Source organism: Silurus aristotelis (genome assembly GCF_946808225.1).
Source record: "Silurus aristotelis genome assembly, chromosome: 10".
Taxonomy (NCBI): Eukaryota; Metazoa; Chordata; class Actinopteri; order Siluriformes; family Siluridae; genus Silurus; species Silurus aristotelis.
This window is the reverse complement of record NC_139583.1, coordinates 3,480,583-3,503,254: the sequence shown is the minus strand read 5'-3', so window position 1 is coordinate 3,503,254 and position 22,672 is coordinate 3,480,583. Positions and strand designations below refer to the sequence as shown.

Genomic DNA, 22,672 nt, shown 5'->3' with positions numbered 1-22,672 from the left:
TAATAAATACATTACTTCATTCATCCCAAAGGGAATTTCTTTTATAGATATATATAACAAAGTCCAAGAGATGCTTTTTACATATCTTAATTTTAACTATTAAAAAGTCAATAGATTTATAGCTTATTTGGATATGCTCTTAAAAAGATATGACTTTATTTATATATATACACACACACACACACTTTATTATATATGGAGTAATATATATAGATATAGATATATGTATGAAAATATTTTTGTGTGTTGGGGAAAATACATATTACATATATAAAAACGTACATTTTTGTAATATTTTGAAATAAATGTGGCATATATGAATACGTATTTGACATATTTCTATATCTGTGAATTCCAAACATGAACATGCATGCTATATATGTTTTGCATATATATTGCTATATTTCTGATTTCAGTATGGGTTCTTTGATTAAACCTAAACATTAATATGCAGAATGATATTAATGATAATGATCAGTCATTTCTATATTATACCTATAATACCTATTATCTTCATCATGTTGAAGGTATGTTTGTCTTTATTAAAAAAAAATTCCTGCTAAAATAAAATAGGTGTTTATTACTAGCAAAAAAAAAAGCATATTAATGATTTATTATATTTATATATGTTTTATAGTTTCAAAAACATAAAACTATTCTGAATACATTTTTTATTGAACATACTGTAAGTTAATTAACATAATTTCTCAGATTAGATCATTAAGATTTGTTCAGCACACTTAATAAACAGTAACAAAGTTGGAGTGACCAGTAAATTAAAGATTATAAGATGCATATAAGGTGTATATACTAGACCAGGAAATGCATGAAATATTAGACATTTGTCCAACACATTTAATTAAATGTACATTAAGAGATATTTTTGAACAAAATTCTAATTTAAGAAGGAAACTATCAAAGAGTTGCAACTGTTGCATAAAATAAACTTTATTGCACATCAGCTTACAATTGATTCACATGAGCAATAATAACGATTGTTAAATTGATCTAGTAATGTATTGTATTATAAATTCCAATACAGTGAAATACTAGATCTATACTGCTCCTCCTTTTTGTGAATAGTTTATAAAAGATGGATAAAAGGATGGAATTATTGTCTCAGCTGATAGGACAGCACAAGCCCATGTATTTTGCAATTGTATGAACAGTTCATTTTGTGGATTTTCCAGTCAATCCTTTTTTGGTATTAAGTTCAGGCCTCAGCAAAATAATGTAACATTTAGGAGCAAAGATACAGAAAAGCAAGCCAAAAGTGGAGGCCAGAATGGCAAATATCTCTACTGCTACTGTGTATTTCCCTGGAGTGCTGTTGTATGCAGGTATGAATGAGATCCAAACGGCAAAAAATATCAGCATACTGAACGTGATTAACTTGGCTTCGTTAAATGTGCCTGGAAGTTTACGCCCCAGAAAAGCCAGAATGAAACACACACAGGAGAGGAGACCAATATAACCAAGCACCAAATAGAATCCCAAAGGCCAGACATCTTTGCACTCGAGTAGGATCCTTCCACCTTGGTAAGATGTGTTCTTAAAAGGGTAAGGGGGTGCTAATGCCAACCAACTAATACACAGTATGGCTTGGCCTGCAGTGCAACTGACAATAAATGCTCTTTGCTGTGGAGGGCCGAATCGTTTGAGGGAAATGGAGCCAGGCATGGTGGAGTGAAAAGCCAGCAGCACCACGATGGTTTTGACCAGGATGCAGGAAATGCAAAGAACAAAACTGATGCCAAATGCTGCCTGACGGGCCTGGCAGGACCACATTGAAGGCCGGCCCAGAAAAACCAGCGAACAAAGAAAGCAGAGTTTCAGTGACAGTAAAAGCAGGAAACTGAGCTCGGAATTATTGGCTTTGACTATCGGTGTAGATCTGAAGAGGAAGAAGATTACGGAAACAGCAGTGGCTGCAGCAACTCCCAGGAGTGACAAGATAACAAGGATGATACCCATGATCTCCTGAAAGGAAAGGAATTCTTCTATGCCTGCCACACATGCCACACGCTCAGCATTGGACCAGTAGTACAGAGGACACCGGGTGCATTCTGTGGCTCCTGCAAAAAGGCACATACAGTATATTGAAAAGTACCAAAAGAATGATTGAACCAGGCAACATTATGTGCTTAGTCTTGTACTGTATGTTTTGTCAGTAAAAACTGACTAAATATATGTTTGTGCCTACACAGTTATATAGTGAATTTATTTCTTCTTACCTGATGTATTGGTGAACTCTCCCTCAGTGCAAGGCAGACAATCAAAACAGCAAATAGGTTGGCCTGGTCGTGTGGCCTGTCGAGTCCCAGGAGGACAAGGGGCTGTGCATAGAGACAATGGCACCTGCAGGACAAAGTACACAGGAATTAGATGTCAAATTTTACAAGGAAGTAAAATAACCAATAAGCAAAAGTGTGTATTGTAAAATAAGTCCTTGTTTATAATAAATCATTTAAAGATGTTGTATGAAACATAATTTAAAGCCAGGCTTATATTTTTTGTCATACTTATCTATCCCATACACCTGTATGAATTATACTGAATTAAATCATGCTGTTCACTAAAAATAAAATAATTAGTTGTTTCATTTTGTTTTCTTTTGGACTGAACACCTGGCTCTGCCCTCCTGTGAACTTTATCAACTCCATGTCCATCTTGAGCTGCTGCCAAAGGGGCGCTGACCCATCATAGCTGCCCACTTTTTGAAACCTGATTCCACCTCTCCCATCTTTCTGCCAGTTTATGATGTCGTAGAGCGGTACTGGCTCACCATTTTCATCAAAATACACCTTTTCTCCAAACTGGTTTGTGAAGTTCACTCTCCTCAGATGATCAAGCAACTGTAAATAAAAATGCAAAATAAAAATGAATGATAATACTTATGATTTTAATACATATGCATAATACAACAGTAATATATTGCAATATATTAGTAGAAAACTGACTGATTCTATCACCTGCCCAGGTGTGATTTCTGCCCCAGTGTTACAGCTTCTCTTGTTTAAATCCTGTGCTATAGATGTGCACAGTAGTAGGTGGTGTAGTGCATGAGAAATGGCATATACCGCTTTATACACATTATAGGAAACGCGCACTGGAGTCACGATTGTGTAACTGCTTTTAACTTGTGTTAGATTCTCCAAACCAGAACAGAGTGGTCTGTCTATCCCCTCACCACTGAAATAATCCAGCCGGCAATTAAACTGTTCCTCCCAAAACATGTTAGTGAAGAATGATCTTAAGTTATCCGAGGGCTGTACTCTCATAAGAAACTCATACAGCCCTGAAATATTTGCACCTCTAAAGGAAAAACCCAAAGTTCCAGTTAACACATGCTGAAACACTGGGGCTGTAAGAATACTGGCAGTTACCCAGGCTTCACTAGCCACCCACTGCCAGCCTGTCAGATTTCTCTGTGCCACCTCTGATAGCAGCTCCAAAAGTTGGCCTTCAGTGGCAAATACCACAATCACTCTTGCTGTAGAGGCCTCCAGTGCATCAGTAATGGCACTGATCTGTTTTGGAGTGGGCACTTTGGGGATTGTGCGGTGAAAAGCCACACAACCACCCCATTCTTCAAACTGCTCAGTAAAGGCTTGGATTCCGTAGCGGCTATAGTCATCCTCTGTACCAATTGTACCCACCCACCGCCAGCCAAAATGGGCCATCAACTGCACCAGAGCCTGCACCTGGAAAACATCGCTGGGAACAGTGCGGAGGAAGGATGGGTACACCTTCTTATCGTTCAGACATGTGCAGGTCGCAAAGTAGCTAATCTGCAAGTAATTACAAGAAAAATAGGTAATAAGAGAGGAAGAGAAATAAAGTTTCTTTTTCCTGGACAAAAATGTACTTCAACAGTCATTTTTGTACCTGGCACATGTACAGTATGTGTCGTGTAAGCAATACTTTTCAGTAGAATTTCTAAAGCCATGCTAACCAACCATAAACAACGATCAATTATATCTTTACATATGTAAAACATCAGACTTAAATATCGTGATTATATGTGCAAGTAGATTAACAATTATCACTATAGGGCTTTCCAGAGGTACATAATCAGAAGCTGTAAACTATAATAAAATGACAAATAGGAATAGGAAATTGATTTTTAATGAGACAAATCACTGAGTCAAAGACAGAGACTTACATTAACTAAATTGTCTTTCCAAAATACTCATATGCTTTATTATAGAGAATAAAAAATTGCCTTTATGTAATGCCTATAATAGTTATTTTCATAAACTGAATGATATTTTTCTAATCAGTACAACTTCTTTCATCTCAAACTATATCTCAAACTATACTATATATTTTGTGCATACTATTTGTTCTATACACACCATGATAGAAATGATATCCTACAATCACTAAAAAACTAATTATGCATCTAGTAACAGATAGATATATAAATATTATATTCAGTTTAATTTAATTGATATTATATTATTATACACTAAAAGGACCATTAAATCTATTGATAAAGGAGACATGGCAGAAAAACAAAAGGAAAATTGCCTAAATTTCTTGTCCTTGTCAGAAGGCATGAATGTGATAAAGAACCAGTAACAGCTGCTTCTATAATGAATTTGTAAACTAATTTACACATTTCAAATTGTATATGTATTCATAATAATTTTTTTTTTGCAGTGATGTAATAAAAAAAAGTGTATATAGTGTTAAGCTTCTTTTTTTTACTCTCATTAGCTTTTAAGCCCACGCTCACCATGGGGATCTCAAAAGGCCCAAATGTGTTGGCTACAGCTCGGGTTGGGGTAGATGATGCCAATCCTATGATTGCAGGAACAGGCGCTTTAGAGAGGCAGGAACGATTTTTGGCTACAGAGTCCTCTGTCTGTGGGAGAGAAGATCCATTGACCAGAGAGAAGGCACTCTGTAGACTAGTATGCACGTGATCACAGCTGTCCAGTATCCGATAACCCAATCTCACACCTGGTAAAAGCATGGGGTTTCTGTTTATCTCCTCAATGGCAAACACCATAGTCTGGACCCAGCGGAAAGCCCTCAGGTCAAACCTGAAAGAAAAATGATAAAAGAGATATTTGTGTAAGAAAATCTTGGAAAAGTACCATACCATACCATATAGAAAATTATCAATTTACAGTACATTTTCCATTCAGAAATTTACTGTATTTGAAACTCATGTTTCTTTCATTTGGATGTCTCATATCCAGAGACTGATGTCTGTGTATCTACAAATGAACGAGTGGTATACTCACCCACTACACCTCTGAACCTGTGGTCGGTCGTTAAAAACATAATCAGGTTTTGGAGCTATGTAATGCAGAGGAAAGAGCCCTCCAAGAATAACATCTCCATCCATCTCCAGCGCATGAGGATAAAATTCCCCTATTCTCTGACAGCCTCCGCTTGATTCTGATGACTGAATGTTGGACCAGAGGAGCAGAAAAATGACCAACAGTGCCTGCTCACTGACTGGCATATTCCTAAGTGTCACAAAGACTCCTGGACGAATTCATGGGCATGGATGTTCCTGGCAGAGTGAATAAAGGACTGATGGATGATGCTTTATAAAATAATTCATGTCATCTATTTTCAGAGGTGATTGACATCTGCACAGGCCAATGAGGAGGAATGAAAGATTAGGAGGAAGAAAACAATGACTTGAGCACAGAACAGACATTAATTATAGACAGAGTCGAATCAATGAAAGGTGGCAATTACTGCAATCAATAAGAAGAAGAATTTTAAAAGAATAAGAGGGAAAAAGTTTAAATGAAGTTCCAGAAGCAATTACAGTTACAATTTGCTGTGTGTGGGGGGAACACTCAGATACAGTAGATGCAGAAGCAAATGTTAGTCTTAATTTTTATACATTAGATGCGAAGACAGGTCCAATATTGCCATCTGCAGGATCTGATGGAACTTACATTCACCTACGACATATTTCAAAGGCAAGTAAATATCATACTCTATGGCACAACAAATAATAAACTATATTGCATGGCCTAAGTCTCCATCTTTGTGTTTATGTTCTACAAACCACCTTTACAATCAGTAAGCTCGTACCATTCTATGAATCAAAGTGACAAAATTATTGCTGTTTCCCAAAACTATAAAACAGCTTGTCTATTTAACTGTTATTTAAAATCTTATATTTTCTCATTTGCATATGCAAGTCGAGGAATTCCACTGGACATAGGATACTGTTAGATATGTCTAATATATGCATGGAATGCAAATGTGCAGCCACCCTGACCCTTTACAGACATTTGAAGACTGCTTGTCTATAGCATTTGCTTGTTATGTCTTGTTTTCTTACTTGTGCTTGACTTAATTTGTATATTCGAATTCAGTTTAACAGCATTTAAATAACAGGAATACTTTCCATTTTTCTCATTTCTTAGATGTAATTACTCTAAATTGTTTTTGACTGAACAATTCAATGGCTTTTTTTATATATGCAAAGTGAGCAGGTAGAATGTATAACAATGGGTTTAGTGGGAAGGAGTATTTAAATGTATTAGTTCACTAAGATTTGCCAATTAGTGTAGATTTCTTATGCATTAGCGAGTGTTTTTTTTGGAAACAATGACACTTTGCAACACATGGTAAGTCTGGGCTTTGTTATCTCGTTGTTGTTTTTTTTGCATGTTTACATAGAATAATGAATTGTGAAAATATGTATTTAAAAAAAAATGTGTAGATGTTTTATGATAATTTGGGAAAATTATCATAAATTGGGAAAAATTCAAGGAAGAAAAAAATATTGAAAAAACATATAAGTACTGTTATTACTACCATTACACAAATATTTCACTACTCAAAATACATTACTGTATGTAAAAAATGTTCTGGAACAACAGAAGATAAACTACAGTACGTAAGAGAATCAATGTGGTAAAAAAAAATATTAAAATATCTGCAAATAAATGCCAAAATCACTTCTTACAAATGACAAAAATTACCAAGGGCAATCCATGTTGGATAAACATTCATGCAGTATTAGTATCTAGATATATTAAGAAAACTAAATACCCAAACTATAACAGTCAATCATTATATTAAATACAGTAAAAAATACTGTATGATGTCATTATTTTCCACAGAGGCCCATGTGACCTCACAAGCTATATAATACTCAACCACACATTACCCACCAGGAGAGAAACCAAAAGCAGAGATGGAGAAGCCTAGAGAGAGAATGTGGCCTGTTTCATTTTTGTATCTGTGTATTACTTGGAGAACATTATTTGGTCTCTTCTTTTCCACATCTTCAGCCATTGGCTTGGATCTTGACTCAGGAACCTGTCAGCTCAGAGGCCACTTCAATTCACTAACTGGGATGCACCAGAATGGGGACCTTGTCCTGGGAGGCCTTTTTGAGGTTCATTTTCTTACCGTGTTTCCAGAGTTGAGCTTCACGAGTGAGCCGAAACAGCCTTACTGTGAACAGTGAGTGGGTTCAGCAGAGGATAATACAGAGAGAAATTGCAAATAAGGAACTCATTTAGTGAATTCACTAAATGAGATGGTTGAAATTAATGATCTGCTACCAGCTTAGATGAACTTGCACAAACTTGCTGTGCACTTGCAAAAACTTAATGTGTATATTTGTAAAAATGTAAATTTTGTACATCAAAAAAGCAGAACACAGCAGAATTACACAATTGACTCAAAACATCCTATACACTCACATGAAATATCTTTGTTTCTTATATTGCGACAGGTTCGACATGGCAAGCTTCCAGCAGGCGATGACAATGGTTTTTGCTATAGAAGAGATTAATAGAAATCCCAACCTGCTTCCTAACGTCACACTGGGCTACTATCTGTATGATAACTGTGTGAAGCTTGCTGTAGCCTTCCGGGCAGCCACAGCCCTGATCAGTGGGACTGATGAACTTGCCTCCAGCTTGAACTGCACCAGTCCTCCTCCGGTGATTGGGATAGTGGGGGACCCGGGTTCCACTCATTCTATTGCGATCTCTAGTGTGCTGGGGTTGTTTCGAGTGCCCATGGTAAAGATGCAGGGAAAGTTCAGTATGCTACTGAGAATTAAGGGAAAAGAAGATTAAGGTTATGTCTGTAAATCTGTTGTTAGTATTTTTCTACTAATTATGTGACAGAAGTTTAATTCTAAGCATTAGGAAATTAATTTTGTGTTTTATGGCAGTTTTTTTCTTTTGCTCTCACTCTCTCATCTTTTTTGTCTAACTTTTCATCAGGTGAGCTACTTTGCCACTTGCTCCTGTCTCACTGACCGGCATCAGTTCCCCTCGTTTTTCAGGACAATCCCCAGTGATGCCTTCCAGGTTCGTGCTATCGTCCAAATCCTGAAGCACTTCAGTTGGACCTGGGTGGGCCTGGTGTACAGCAACGATGACTATGGGATCTATGCTGCCTACTCCTTCCACCAGGATGTTCAGGAACAGCTTGGCGGCTGTGTGGCTTATTCTGAGATGCTGCCCAGGGACAACAACCGCAGAGATGTGGAGCGTATTGTCAGAGTGATCAAAACCTCCACAGCTAAGGTGGTGGTGGTGATCTCTACTGAGGCATACTTGTTGCCACTAATGGATGAAGTGTCTCTCAGAAATGTCACTGGAAAACAGTGGATTGCTAGCGAGGCCTGGGCTACTTCACCCGTCTTCCTCACCCCACGCCTGCTACCGTTCCTTGGAGGAACTCTAGGCATTGCTATCCGGCGTGGGGAGATTGCAGGCCTTCGGGATTTCCTGCTGCGTCTGCGCCCTGACACAAAGCCAGCAAACAATATGGTCCGGAACTTTTGGGAGGAAATGTTCGGATGCAGGTTTGATTCAGAAAACATGCAGACTGCCATGAAAGATGAAAGAATGTTGTGCACAGGGAATGAAGATCTGAGCAGCACAAAAACAGCATACAGTGATATGTCTGAATTAAGAGCATCCTATAATGTATATAAAGCAGTTTATGCGCTTGCTCATGCCCTGCATGACCTGACACAGTGTCAGGATGGCAAAGGGCCTTTTAATGGTCACAGCTGTGCTAAAATAGTCACCTTACAGCCCTGGCAGGTGAAACTGATTAATACACACATGGTTATTAATTAAAGTACTGTGCAACACAAACTGCAGTGAGAACAATTGTATGTGTATATAGATTTAGATGTATGGTTTTAAAACTCACAATTAAGAATATCGTATCATCATTTCATTATTAAACCAATTACTATTGCAAAACAGTGAAAAAAAAACTTGTTTGTAAGGATAATTTGTAATGGCATGTCTTAATGTTTAGACTTGCTTCATGTTTTTGCTCTATGTGATTCCATCAGATCTGAGTGTGAAGCATTGTCCTGAAATAAAATTCTCAAAGGTTGAAAATTCTCATCAAAGACATATCTAACACTTATTCTCTCCACTTGTCGCTTTTGATCACTAATACAGGTTGTCCATTACCTACAGAGAGTGAATTTCACCACTGGATTTGGGGACCATGTATCCTTTGACAAGAATGGCGATCCCTTGGCTATCTATGATGTCATGAATTGGCAGCCAAGCCAGGATGAGTCGATCGGGGTGCACACGGTCGGTGTGGTGGATGAAGCTGCGCAGACAGACCATGTCCTTGCATTGAATGAGGATGAACTCTACTGGAATTTTGATACAAAGAAAGTAAATCATTTACACAATGCACAGAAAAAATACACTATACAATATTTGAAATCATTTAATCTTTGTGTTGCATATAAAAATCACTATCACACTAGTCAAAGGACAGTTAAAATACAGTAGAAGTAACTTATAAGTGATGAGTAACTTTTAAGAAGTAAATATGGACACTCTCGATTCTTCAGCCACCCAGGTCTGTGTGCAGTGAAAGCTGCCCCTTGGGCACCAGGAGAGCCAGAAAGAAAGGCATGCCCATCTGCTGCTTTGACTGTCTGCCCTGTGCTGATGGAGAGATCAGCAACACAACAGGTGAGAATTTTGTAAATGGTAGAGCATAACATTAAAATGTGTTTTTCATCTTTGTTAATCTTTCCTGCGCCATCTTCTTTGTCCTATCTCGTCCTTTCTCTATATCACTTTTTCACACAGATTCTTTAGAATGCACTGCATGCCCTGATGAGTTCTGGTCCAGCCCAGAGAAGGACCATTGTGTCCCAAAGGAGGTGGAGTTCCTGTCCTACAAAGAGCCACTGGGCATCTCCTTAACAACAGCTTCCCTTTTTGGCACTTGTTTCTGCACTGGGGTTCTGGGTGTTTTTGTGCATCATCGCCACACCCCTGTGGTCCGGGCCAACAACTCTGAGCTGAGTTTCCTGCTGCTCCTGTCACTCAAACTGTGCTTCCTATGTGTGTTACTGTTCATTGGCCAGCCTCAACTGTGGACATGCCAGCTAAGGCATGTGGTATTTGGTATAAGTTTTGTATTGAGTGTCTCCAGCATCCTGGTCAAAACCATGGTGGTTGTAGCAGTGTTTAAGTCCTCTCGGCCAGAAAGTCGAAATTCCATGAAGTGGTTTGGAGTGGCCCAACAGCGAGGTACAGTGTTAGTCCTTACAGCCCTCCAGGTGGTCATATGTACAGTCTGGCTGACTACAGGATCTCCCACCCCTCACAAAAACACTCGCTACATCAGTTCAAAAATAGTGTTTGAATGTGCTTTGGGCTCTGTGATGGGGTTTGCAGCTCTATTAGGTTACATTGGCCTGCTGGCTGCTGTCAGCTTTCTTCTGGCCTTCTTAGCAAGGAACCTGCCAGATAATTTTAACGAGGCCAAATTCATCACATTTAGCATGTTGATATTCTGTGCCGTTTGGATCACTTTTGTGCCTGCATACGTCAGCTCTCCAGGGAAGTACTCTGTGGCTGTAGAGGTCTTTGCTATCTTAGCATCTAGTTTTGGCCTGCTGGTAGCCATATTTGTTCCAAAGTGCTACATTATACTCTTACATCCTGAACGGAACACCAAAAAGGCCATCATGAGTCGAGCAACACAAAACCAATAGTTGCTAAATGTTTTTTTCTTTAATAATTGTATATTATTTAATTGTCTGCATAATAGGAATATGTCTTAAGAATCATGAATAATGATGTGCTCGATAATGTTTATAATACATTTATTAAAATATGCAATTGTACGTCCATCTTCCTATCCGTCTTTTGGATGCCCAAAGAAGAAAAAATGAATGCACACCTAAATCCAAATGGAATATATATATTTGTATTATTATTTTATTTGATAGGCACAACACAGTCACCCAAAATGCCCAAAGCATAAGAAATTTTTTTAATACAACCAAAGCTGCTGAGATGCCCTCATTCAGAGTGAAAGTTACATTTATCTCATCTATTCGACTGAGAAGTTATAAAGTTAAGGGCCATGCTCTAGGTCCAAGAAGTGGCAGTTTGGTGTGCAATGCCTTAACCACTTATCTATCACCTCACCAAAATCTAAATATGAATTTAGGAATCGGGACCAGACAAGGAATAATTATGCAGAAAATACATTTTTTGAATACTTTCTAATTGTTTTGGTAACGAAACACAGAAAATGACTGTTATCTACACAAATACACTGGCAAAAATTAAATTGTGTGGTTGTAAATGTTACATAAATAAATCTGTGATATGAACAATAAAATTGTTGTTTGTATTTTTACATGACTATATTTAGTTTTTAATCAATCTGCATTTGTTTATTTGTTCTGCCTCATTCAATTTACTCAATAATAAAAACACAGTGACTTAATGAAGAGCAAAAACATAGACAGGTATAAGAAAATTATGATGGCTAGACAACTGAGTTATAACGTCTCCAAAAATGTCAGGTCTCAAGGGACATTCCCAATATGCAGTGGTTACATTTAAAAGTGGTCCACTAGAAGTGAACATGGTAAACACATTTACATTTAAATTTGCGACATACATTTAGCAGACGCCCTTTTCCACGATGTACAAAAGTGCTTTGAGTCTATAGCAATGAATAAATCTACACTGGTACACCAGATTACAAACCTAATATAAATATAACTCTTGAATTCTACAAAGCAAACTTGGAAAGTGCTAATTTAAGGAAGAGGTAGGTCTTCAGTCGTCGCTTGAAGATAGTCAGGGACTCCGCTGTACAGACATCTAGGGGAAGTTCATTCCACCACCTCGGTGCCAGAACAGAGAAGAGCCTTGATGTATGCTTACCTCTCATTTTAAGAGAAGGTGGTACCAGTCGAGCAGTGCTGTAGGATCTCAGACAGCGTGGTGCAGTGCAAGATGTGATTATGTTTTTGAGGTAGGATGACGCTGGTCCATTTTTGACCTTGTAGGTAAGCCTCACTGCTTTGAATCTGATACGTGCAGCTACTGGAAGCCAGTGAAGTGCGTACAGCAGTGGGTTGGTGTGGGAGAACTTGGGCAGATTGAACAAAAGCCGTGCAGCTGCGTATTGGATCATTTGAAGTGGCCGAATAGCGTTCAAGGCAAGACCTGAGAGAGTTGCAGTAGACGAGTCTTGAAATGACAAGAGACAGAACAAACACCTGGGCAGCCTATGTGAACAGAAATGGTCGAATCCTTCGGCTGTTGTAGAGAAGAAATCGACAGCAGCGAGCCACATTAGCGACTTGTGGGAGGAAGGACAGTTCATTGTCCATAGTTACCCCAAGTTTATGAGCAGTGGCGGAAGCGGAGAGCAGAGAGTCATGAAGTGTTATTTGGAGATCTTGAACTGGAGGTGAATCACCTGGGATGACCAGCAGTTTTGTTTGCTGGGGTTGAGTTTAAGTTGGTAAACACTCATCCACGAAGATATGTCTGTCAAGCATGCCAAGATTCGAGCGGAAGCTGTGGTATCTGATGTAGGGAAAGAAAAGATTAGTTGAGTGTCATCTGCATAGCAGTGGTAAGAAAACCCATGTGAGGATATGACTTCAACAATTTAGTGGGTATAGAGGGAGAAAAGGAGGAACCAAGTACTGAGCCATGTGGGACACCAGTGGTGAGTCTGCACAGGGCAGATGTGGATCCCTTCCATGTTACCTGTCGCTCATACCAGAACACGGACAAGTCAATAGGTGCACAAGGCTTCCTGATGCATTTGTGAAGACTAGGTGAAGACTAATCAATCTGTTCCAATGCCATAGAACAGCTACTCTGGCATAAAGTGCTGAATTTGTGAATGCTGTCTATGACAGAAAGGTGTCAGAACACAAAGCACATTGCAGCCTACTGTGTATGGATCTGTGCAGCTGTAGCTACACTTGTCTACCAACAAAAACTCTAATCCTCTTTACACTAAGCTGCCACTCCTGGGCCCCTGTGAAACGGTCTTGAATCAGTTGTATAAATAAGATAAATGTAGGTCACTTTGGATAAGGGCATATTCCAAATGCCAGAAATGTAAATGCAAAAATAATGCAATTAAGATTTGTTCATGAAGCAGGTGGTAGCTTAGTGGTTAAGGCATTGATCAAGGACCTTAACTCTCAAATGCTGGGCCCTAAATGTAAAATTCCTGTTATTTTGGCCTACATAGCAACAGTATTGCTTATTGGCAGTGGTATTATGCAAGTGGGGCATACACAATTAGTTTTGATGTTATGGCTGATTGGTGTGTATTAATTTTCTGAGCCAATTTCCTGGCACAACAAATTCAAAAATTTTACTAAAAACCTTCTGCAAATTGGAATAGTCTTATCCAGGTCTTGCAGCACTGTTATAGGATTTCTGTTCTGAATATTACCTAGCACTAAGGCATTCTCTCTCTCTATCAACTACACAAAAAAGAAACTTGAAACTAATGCCCTTCCCCCTACCACCCCCAAAACCATACACAGAGGCAAACTTCTTTCAGATTGAAGCTGCTCAGGTTTAAAAGTCACACCTCCTTTTTTGAGCATGTGTAATTTTACCGTAGAGAATTTATTATAGCTGTATAAATACCAGGAATCTTTTCCGATCAACCAGACAAAACATCACAGCATACTTTCAGCTAAACATTCTTAATATTTTACATCTAAAGAGGTTGATGGAGCCTGTCTTTACACTCTTGCATGTATTATTGGCAATTATAAGTTTTTCCAGAGCAAATGGGACCACATGTAGCCTACAAGGAGAGCCTGCATACCCACAGATCTGGAAGGATGGTGATATCATTATTGGAGGGGCTTTTCCCTTCCATAGTATTTGGGAGGCCATTGACTTATCCTATGTGGTCATGCCACCACCAGTAAAGTGCATAAGGTAAGCAGCATAGGAAAGAGAAACAATTAGCACACATTTAGAATCATACTGAAAAGTAATATGATTTAGATTTAGTGTGTTTGAATTTTGCTTCTCTTACTTTCCTGCTCAGCCTTGATTTGAGAGGACTGCAGTTTTCCCAGACACTGATCTTTGCAGTAGAGGAGATAAACAACAGTTCTTCATTACTGCCAGGTGTTTCTCTCGGATACAAGATCTATGATACTTGTGGTTTTGCGGCACAAGGGATTAGAATGGCCATGGCACTTGTTAACGGCAATGAGAACAATGAAAACAATGCTTCAAATGATCGTTGTACAAAACCAGCCCAGGTCCAAGCCATAATAGGTGAAACATACTCATCAGTGTCTATGGCAATTGCAAACAGTATTGGGCCGTTCAGTGTTCCTATAGTAAGTATTTGTTTAAGTGGTTATTGATGGAAAATAGTATGCACCCACTATTTTAACAAATTTTATGTTATAATCAATAATAGAGCAATGTGGCCTTTTTTTTTCAGATCAGTCACTATGCCACCTGTGAATGTCTCAGTGACAAGAAGAAATATCCCTCATTTCTGCGCACTATCCCCAGTGATTATTACCAGAGCAGAGCTCTTGCAGAGATGGTTAAACACTTTGGCTGGACCTGGGTGGGAGCTATACGAAAAGATGACGACTATGGGAACAGTGGAATGGCTGCATTTACTGAAATTGCAGTACAGTTGGGAATCTGCTTAGAATATTCCCTTCCATATTCTCGAACATACTCAAAAGACAGAGTGTTGAGAATCATCGAACAGATCAAAATCTCCACTTCTCGTGTAATAGTTGGATTTCTCGACACCTGGGATTTAGAGAGTCTGCTGCATATATTTTTTGAGCATAACATAACTGGAAATCAGTGGGTTGGCACAGAGGCCTGGATCTTTGACCGAGAGCTTGCTAATTTGGACAAGTACAATATACTGCAAGGAGCTATAGGTCTCGCAATCCCTAAAGCAAAGGTGACGGGTCTGCAGGATTTCATTCTAGATGTAAAACCATTAAAATCTGTAGGCAGTGCCATTTTTCCTGAATTCTGGAGGACTTTGTTTGACTGTGAATATACAATGCAGAACAATTCGAAAGGTTTGCCAGTGTGCACAGGAGAAGAGCAGCTGTCTGAAGTGGAAAACACTTTCACTGACATGTCCCTAATGCCCATTTTTAGTAACGTGTATAAGGGAGTTTATGCCATTGCTCATACACTACACAGCCTTCTTGGGTGCGAAAAAACATGTAATACAAAACAACAGCCCGATCCTCTCACAGTAAGTAAATATATATATATATATATATATATATATATATATATATATATATATATATATATATATATATATATATATATATATATATATATATATATATATATATATATATATATATATATATATATATATATATATATATATATATATATATATATTTAGTTAGGTAGTTTAGGGTAAATGTGTAAATTACATATTTATGAGTAATATGCATACATTTCTTCAGTTTCTAGAACACCTCAAAAAGGTATATTTCAAAACCAAAGAAGGGGAAGAAGTTTATTTTGATAAAAACGGTGACCCTCCTGCTAAATATGAGATAATAAACTGGCAAAGAAATAAACATGATCAACATGAATTTATTACTGTTGGACTTTATGACTCCAGTTTACATAATGATCAATTAACAATAAATATGGCCTCTATAGTGTGGGCACAAAATACCAATCAGGTAAGTAAAGGAAGAATTAGTTTACTTTTTTGTATTAAATTTAAATTTCCAATGCTTATTTTTTTATTTCTGTTGTCTATACCTTTTAGGCAAATTAATATTTTTCTAAATCATAGGTACCTATATCTATATGCAGTGAGAACTGCCCTCCAGGTACGAGGAAGGCTGTACAGAAAGGAAAGCCTATCTGTTGCTTTGACTGCATACCATGTGCCGAAGGAGAGATCAGCAATATGACAGGTACAAAAAATAAAGAAAAAGGAAATAACTGCACAATATATTGGAATTACTTTTGTCAGTAGATATTCTTCAAATGGTGTCTAGGAAGGTTTAGTATACTTTGCTGCTGATATTTTCCTTGTACATCTAATGTGTTTTTTATGGTTTATTTCCCTTCAATGTATCGGACAGATTCCATTGAATGTGAGCAATGCTCCCAAGATTACTGGTCAAATTCACTAAGAGTTGAATGTGTAAAGAAGGAAATTGAATATTTTTCTTATGAAGAAACCATGGGAATTTTGCTAACAGCTGTTTCTATTATTGGTGCATTTCTAACAATGGTAATATCAGTAATATTCTTTAGACATAAAAATACCCCAATAGTCAAAGCCAACAACTCTGAACTGAGCTTCCTGCTGCTCTTCTCACTGACTCTGTGTTTCCTCTGTTCACTTACTTTTATTGGTCAGCCCTCTGAGTGGTCCTGTATGCTGCGCCACACAGTGTTCGGGATCACCTTCGTCCTCTGCATCTCCTGTGTTCTGGGGAAAACCATAGTTGTGTTAATGGCCTTCAGGGCTACACTTCCAGGAAGTAATATCATAAAATGGTTTGGTCCTTTACAACAGAGACTCAGTGTAGTTGTATTCACTTTAATACAGGTTCTTATTTGTGTGCTTTGGTTAACAATATCCCCTCCTTTCCCTTTCAAAAATCTAATCAGCTACAATGAAAAAATTATTCTAGAATGTAATTTGGGTTCACCTATAGGTTTCTGGGCCGTGCTGGGTTATATAGGATTTTTGGCTCTTTTATGTTTTGTTTTGGCTTTTCTGGCACGAAAGCTGCCTGATAACTTTAATGAAGCCAAATTCATCACATTCAGTATGCTTATATTCTGTGCAGTATGGATCACTTTTATTCCGGCTTATGTCAGCTCTCCTGGAAAGTTCACTGTTGCTGTAGAGATCTTTGCCATTTTGGCCTCGAGCTTTGGGTTATTGTTTTGCATATTTCTTCCAAAGTGTTATATCATTATACTTAAACCAGAAAAAAACACTAAAAAGCAAATGATGGTTAAAGTACAAGTAAAGTGAGCATATGTTTGACGTATTTAATGGATTTAATGGTAATTTTACATCATATGGCCAGTGAAATAATTTATCCTGCAGGTTTGCAGATCGGGCAACAATATTAGATACTCATTCCATTGCTATTGTTAATAATTTTCAAACAAACACCAAAGTTCTGTTGGAATGACAGGAACACAACTAATGCAAAGAATCCAATGTAATGTAATGCGATATAGAATGCCAATGATGACAATACGCCAAATGTCAGGCTTTGTAAAAGGGTATGGGAAAGCATTAACAATCAATGTTAAAGCAAACCACTATTTCAAAATATGTTTTTAATGTGCAATTAGCCCTAAGTGTAACCAGTAATTATGCTTATTACAATTAATTTACTTATTTAATAAACCAATGTTATTAAAATAAAGCTAAAATTAGGATTTGTGTGAACTTTTTGTTACTGTAGTTAGTGCTAAACCGATCTTTATATTGTTACTGTTCGAAGTCATAAACATGATAAGAAACAAATAATATGTTTACTGCATTTGTATATATTTATTGCAAATGTGAATTTGATAGAACTTAATTAATTAACTGAATAAATGTAAGTAACATAAAGTGGGTATAAAGTGCTATACCAGGATTTCATTTAGGACAGTACCATTTTATCTACAAAGGCAATGTGCCTAAATGTTTTTTATTTTATTTGATAGGCACAACACAGTCACCCAAAATGCCAAAAGCATAAGACATTTATTAATTCAACTAAAGCTGCTTAGATGCCCTCATCCAGAGTTACATTTATTTATTCGACTGAGAAGCTATAGGGTTAAGGGCCATGCTCTAGGGCCAAAAAGTGGCATTTTGGGGTTCAATGCCTTAACCACATATCTATCACCTCCCCAAAATATAAATATGAATTTAGGAATCGGGACCAGATGAGGAATAATTATCCTGAAAATACATTTTTTAAATACTTACTAATTGTTTTGGTGACGAAACACAGGAAATAATTGTTATCTACACAAGTAAACTGACAAAAGTTAAATTGCGTGGTTGTAAATGTTACATAAATAAATCTGTGATATGAAAAATAAAATGTGGTTTGTATTTTTACATGACTATATTTAGTTTTTAATCAATCTGCATTTGTTCATTTGTTCTGCCTCGTTCAATTTACTCGATGATTACTTTCCATCATGTTTTGTGGGTCTGGAAACTCTGTGAATTAACGAAGAGCAAAAACATGGACAGGCATAAGAAAAATATGATGGCTAGACAACTGAGTTATAACATCTGCAAAAATGTCAGGTCTCCAGGGACGTTCCCAATATGCAGTGGATACTTTTAAAAGTGGTCCACTAGAGGTGAACATGGTAAACACGGACAGGTCAATAGGTGCACAAGGCTTCCTGATGCATGTATGAAAACTAGGTGAAGACTAGTCAATCTGTTTCAATGCCATAGAACGTCTCTGGGTTGCGTATCTAACCCTAGTTCTCTGAGGGAATGAGACGCTGCGTTGAAACATTTTGGGAATGCGCCTGAGTGTTCACGCTCTGAAATAATGTGTGTAATCGGTCAAAAATTGGACGCTGGCCGTCACCGATGAGGTGATGTCACGACCAGGAGTATAAAACGCATATGAGTGAGGACAGTGGCAGCTTCTGTAAGAGAGAAGGAATCGCTGCAGGGACGCCAGAGGTGTGGCTTCAGACAGAGCTCCCAAAACGACAGTCAGGTCCCACCCAGGCACTCTAGGTCATACCGGGGGCCTCAGCCATGGAAAAAACGCTTTACTATCTGGACTCTGCCAGAGAGTGCCCGGCCATGGGCATGATAAGCCAAAAATGGCGGACACGTAGACTTAGGGTGGACAGAGCCAACCCCTTGGTGAACTGTCAAAGAAGGAATCCAGCACTGAACCATCCGGGCAGTGGACTGGATCCAGCAGTTGGTGCTCACACCACGAGCAGAACAGACGCCACCTGCAGCAAATGACCTCCCCTTGGTGGAGAGACCAGAACCTCAGAGCCGTGCCCCCTCAGGGGCCACAGCCTCAGCCTCCACAGCTCTGGGCGGGTGTGAAATATGGCACCCCCTAGCTGGGAAAGGGGATCCCTCCTTAGAGGAATCTCCCACGGAGGGTGCTCGAGGGGAGTTACCAGGTCCGCGAACCATGGTTTGCGTGGCCACCTTGAAGCTACCTGGAGGAGACTGACTCCGTCCTGGAGAACCCTGAACCCAGAGGGGACAGTCTGACATCTCTTTAGATGCGAACAGATCCACCTGGGCTCTTCCAAATTTCTCCCAAACCTCCTCCACCACATCGGGGTGGAGCCACCATTCCCCAGGTCTTAACCCCTGCCTCGACCGGGTGTCTGCTGCCTCAATCAACCGGCCCGGGATGTAAACCGCCCTCAATGAGAGGAGTTTCCCCTGGGCCCAAAGGAGGATGGCCAGCCTGAACAGTGGGCGCATACGCAGACCTCCTTGATTATTGATGTAGGAGACCAGCGCAGATTTGTCTATACAGACCAACACGTGGTGACCTCTGAGGTCTAAAAGGCAATGCTTCAGTGCTAGAAGCACGGCCAGCATCTCTAGGCAATTGATGTGCCATTGTAGATGGGGCCCCTCCCACAGACCTCTGGCAGAGCGATGACCAGGGACTTCCAGCACAGGGCCTAGAGATAAGAACCAGGGATCTCTCAAAACATCTAAGGCACGTAGGCATCGCCGCGTGACCTTGATGGTGCATAGGGGGTTGCCTCTCTGTGAGAACCCGCGGGTCCTGAGCCACCACTGAAGGGGTCTCATGTACAGCAGGCCAAGTGGAATCACACTGGACGCAGCTGCCATAAGCCCTAACAGTTTCTGGAACTGCTTTACAGTCAGAGGCTGCCCTTCTCTGACCTTCCTGATGGCCGAAAGGATGGCCACAATGCGGGCATGGAAAAGCTGCGCACGCAAAGTAGTTAAATCCCATATGACACTGAGATAGGTGTTTTTCTGTAATGAATAAAGCACACTCTTCCTGGCATTTAGGCAAAACCTCAACGCCTTCATGTGGGAGAACAACATCTCGATGCCGGACTGCCAACTGCTCTGATTGAGCTAGGATCAACCAATCATCGATGAAGTTGAGGATGCAAATGCCTTGAGACCTCAGGGGAACCAGAGCCGCATCCACCCATTTTGTGAAGGTACGGGGTGAAAGGGCAAGGCCAAACGGAAAATCCGGTATTGGTAAGCTTCGGCCTCGAAAGCGAGCCTAGGGGACTTCCTGTGAGAAGGTAGGATGGATACATGAACGTATGTATTCATTAGATCTACTGTGACAAACCAGTCCTTGGATCTGATTTGAAGCACGACCTGCTTGAGGGTCAGCAACTTGAACCTGAGTCTCTTGACAGAGAGTTCAGCTGATGTAGAGCTAAGATAGGATGCAACACTCCATCCTTTTTGGAAACTATGAAGTACCGGTTGTATAACCCGGACTCTCATTCTGATGGAGGGACCACCTTGATGGCCTCTGTCCTCAGGAGGTTTAACAGTTTACTTCTGTTAGATGACCAGAGCATGCTGGCCTCCCACCAGGGTGGGAAGAACTCCGTGAAAACGAGGCAGAGGAGACCTGAACTGAATCGAGTAGCCTAGCTCTATGGCTTGTGCAGGACCCACTGAGACACATCTGGAAAAGCTTTTCAAGCTGCCAGAAAGTGCCCTAGGGGTATCAGTCTCTCAAGACTGCCCTCTGGTGTGCCTAGAGCTGGGGCAGTGCCCTGGGACAGCTCTAGGGGTGGCAAAATCTCCTGGACCACAACGATGCCGGGTGGAGACCAAGGAGAGAGCTCGCTGGAGCTGGCCGTGCCCTGAAGCACCGAGGGTGGCAGGGTTAACGTACCAGGTCCCTGAGTGGGCCGGAACAGGGCGGGAACCAGATAGAGCGGTGAGGCACACCCCTCCACAGCCAGATCCGCAAAAAGTCCCGTGTAAGGACTTTCCCGTCGGAGCCTTCCTATTGAAGATGACAATCCTTAGATCTGTCACCTCATGAGACTCAGATTCCGAGTGCCCCACAGGATCCCTCACAGGGGGGGAGCGAGACGTGATGCTGCGTTCCTGCACCTCCCAGTGGGAGGTGTGGGTTGCGGTTGTGGGTTGCATGTGAGCGGTGTGGGTGGACACCAGGGCAGCCATAGACCAGCTAATGGCCCTAAAGGGGCCATTTAAAGGGGTCCTGAGAGCCAGATCCACCATATGGTGAAGCTCAACAAAATGGCTGCCCGGGGCACCTCCCACTCATGTCGGGGTCTTGATGGAGGAAGTGATCCCGGAAGAGATAGCTCGCAAGCTTCTCTTCAACCCACAGCATCGATCCATACCCATGCACTTTACGCCCCAAACGTGTAAATACCGATCTGTACCGATCTGGAAAGAACGGGAGATCCCGACATGGAGGTTGGTTACTGCATTATTATTATTATTATTATTATTATTATTATTATTATTATTATTATTATTATTATTTTACTTTTATTTTTTTAGCCTAGCTTGCAAAACACACACCCCTCATCCTCAGAGTAAGAGAGGCGGAGCTAATGCTCTCGTAGCAAGGGGAAGAATCCGCCAAAAGGCAGGTAAGCAGGTAAGGTTGAAGAAAGGGACAAGCCTGTCTCAAAAGCCTTTGTGAGGTCTATTTGCGAGCCCAGGAACTGCTGCTGTTGGCAGTTGACATGCAGCCGGCTCTCTCGAGAACCGACTAGCGGGGTCCAATCACAGGAACATATATGTTTTTGACAAACAATCTGACAAACAATTTGACAGACAACACAACACACTGAGCGCATTCTGAACAACAGAAGCTGCCGCTGCCCTCGCTCATATGCGCTTTATACTCCTGGTTGTGATGTCACCTTATCAGTGATGGCCAGCATAAAATTTTTGACTGATTAAACACATTATTTCAGAGCGTGAACACTCAGGCGCATTCCCAAAGCGTTTCGACGCAGCTCGAGTTCCTGAAAAGGAACAGCTGCTCTGGAATAAAGTGCTGAATTAGCGAATGCTGTCTATGACAGAAAGGTGTGAGGACACAAAGCACATGCAGCCTACTGTGTATGGATCTGTGCAGCTGCAGCTACACTTGTCTACCAACAAATCCTCTTTAATTCCATTCACACTAAGCTGCCACTCCTGGGCCCCTGTGAAATGGTCTTGAATCAGTTGTATAAATAAAATAGATGTAGGTCACTTTGGATAAGGACATATCCCAAATGCCAGAAATGTAAATGAAAAATAATGCAATTAAGATTTGTTCATGTAGGAGGTGCTTAGTGGTTAATGCATTGATAAAGGACCTTAACTCTCAAATGCTGAGTTGTAA

At 40.0% G+C, this 22,672-nt stretch overlaps 3 protein-coding genes across 3 annotated transcripts in view; 2 read left to right on the top strand and 1 right to left on the bottom strand.

Moving 5' to 3' along the window:
- The window catches only part of LOC310732166 (uncharacterized protein), a 64,350-nt gene that overhangs the window by 33,975 nt on the left and 7,703 nt on the right, over nt 1–22,672 (top strand). The window lies entirely within an intron of this gene.
- On the bottom strand, nt 1,118–5,479 carry olfcu1 (olfactory receptor C family, u1; the record flags this gene model as incomplete). Its single annotated transcript, XM_083553268.1, has 6 exons — nt 1,118–2,075; nt 2,235–2,358; nt 2,628–2,855; nt 2,973–3,791; nt 4,742–5,051; nt 5,256–5,479. 6 exons carry the CDS (start codon nt 5,477–5,479, stop codon nt 1,171–1,173), a joined length of 2,610 nt encoding a protein of 869 aa, XP_083409394.1. The 3' UTR covers nt 1,118–1,170.
- Nucleotides 7,228–17,307, top strand: LOC310732649 (uncharacterized protein; the record flags this gene model as incomplete). The annotated part of the gene is made up of 13 exons (XM_083553267.1): nt 7,228–7,452; nt 7,727–8,018; nt 8,226–9,056; nt 9,429–9,656; nt 9,839–9,962; nt 10,083–10,995; nt 12,345–12,426; nt 14,005–14,225; nt 14,338–14,638; nt 14,746–15,537; nt 15,764–15,988; nt 16,105–16,228; nt 16,400–17,307. The coding sequence occupies exons 1-13, from the start codon at nt 7,343–7,345 to the stop codon at nt 17,305–17,307; spliced, it is 5,151 nt and encodes a 1,716-aa protein (XP_083409393.1). The 5' UTR covers nt 7,228–7,342.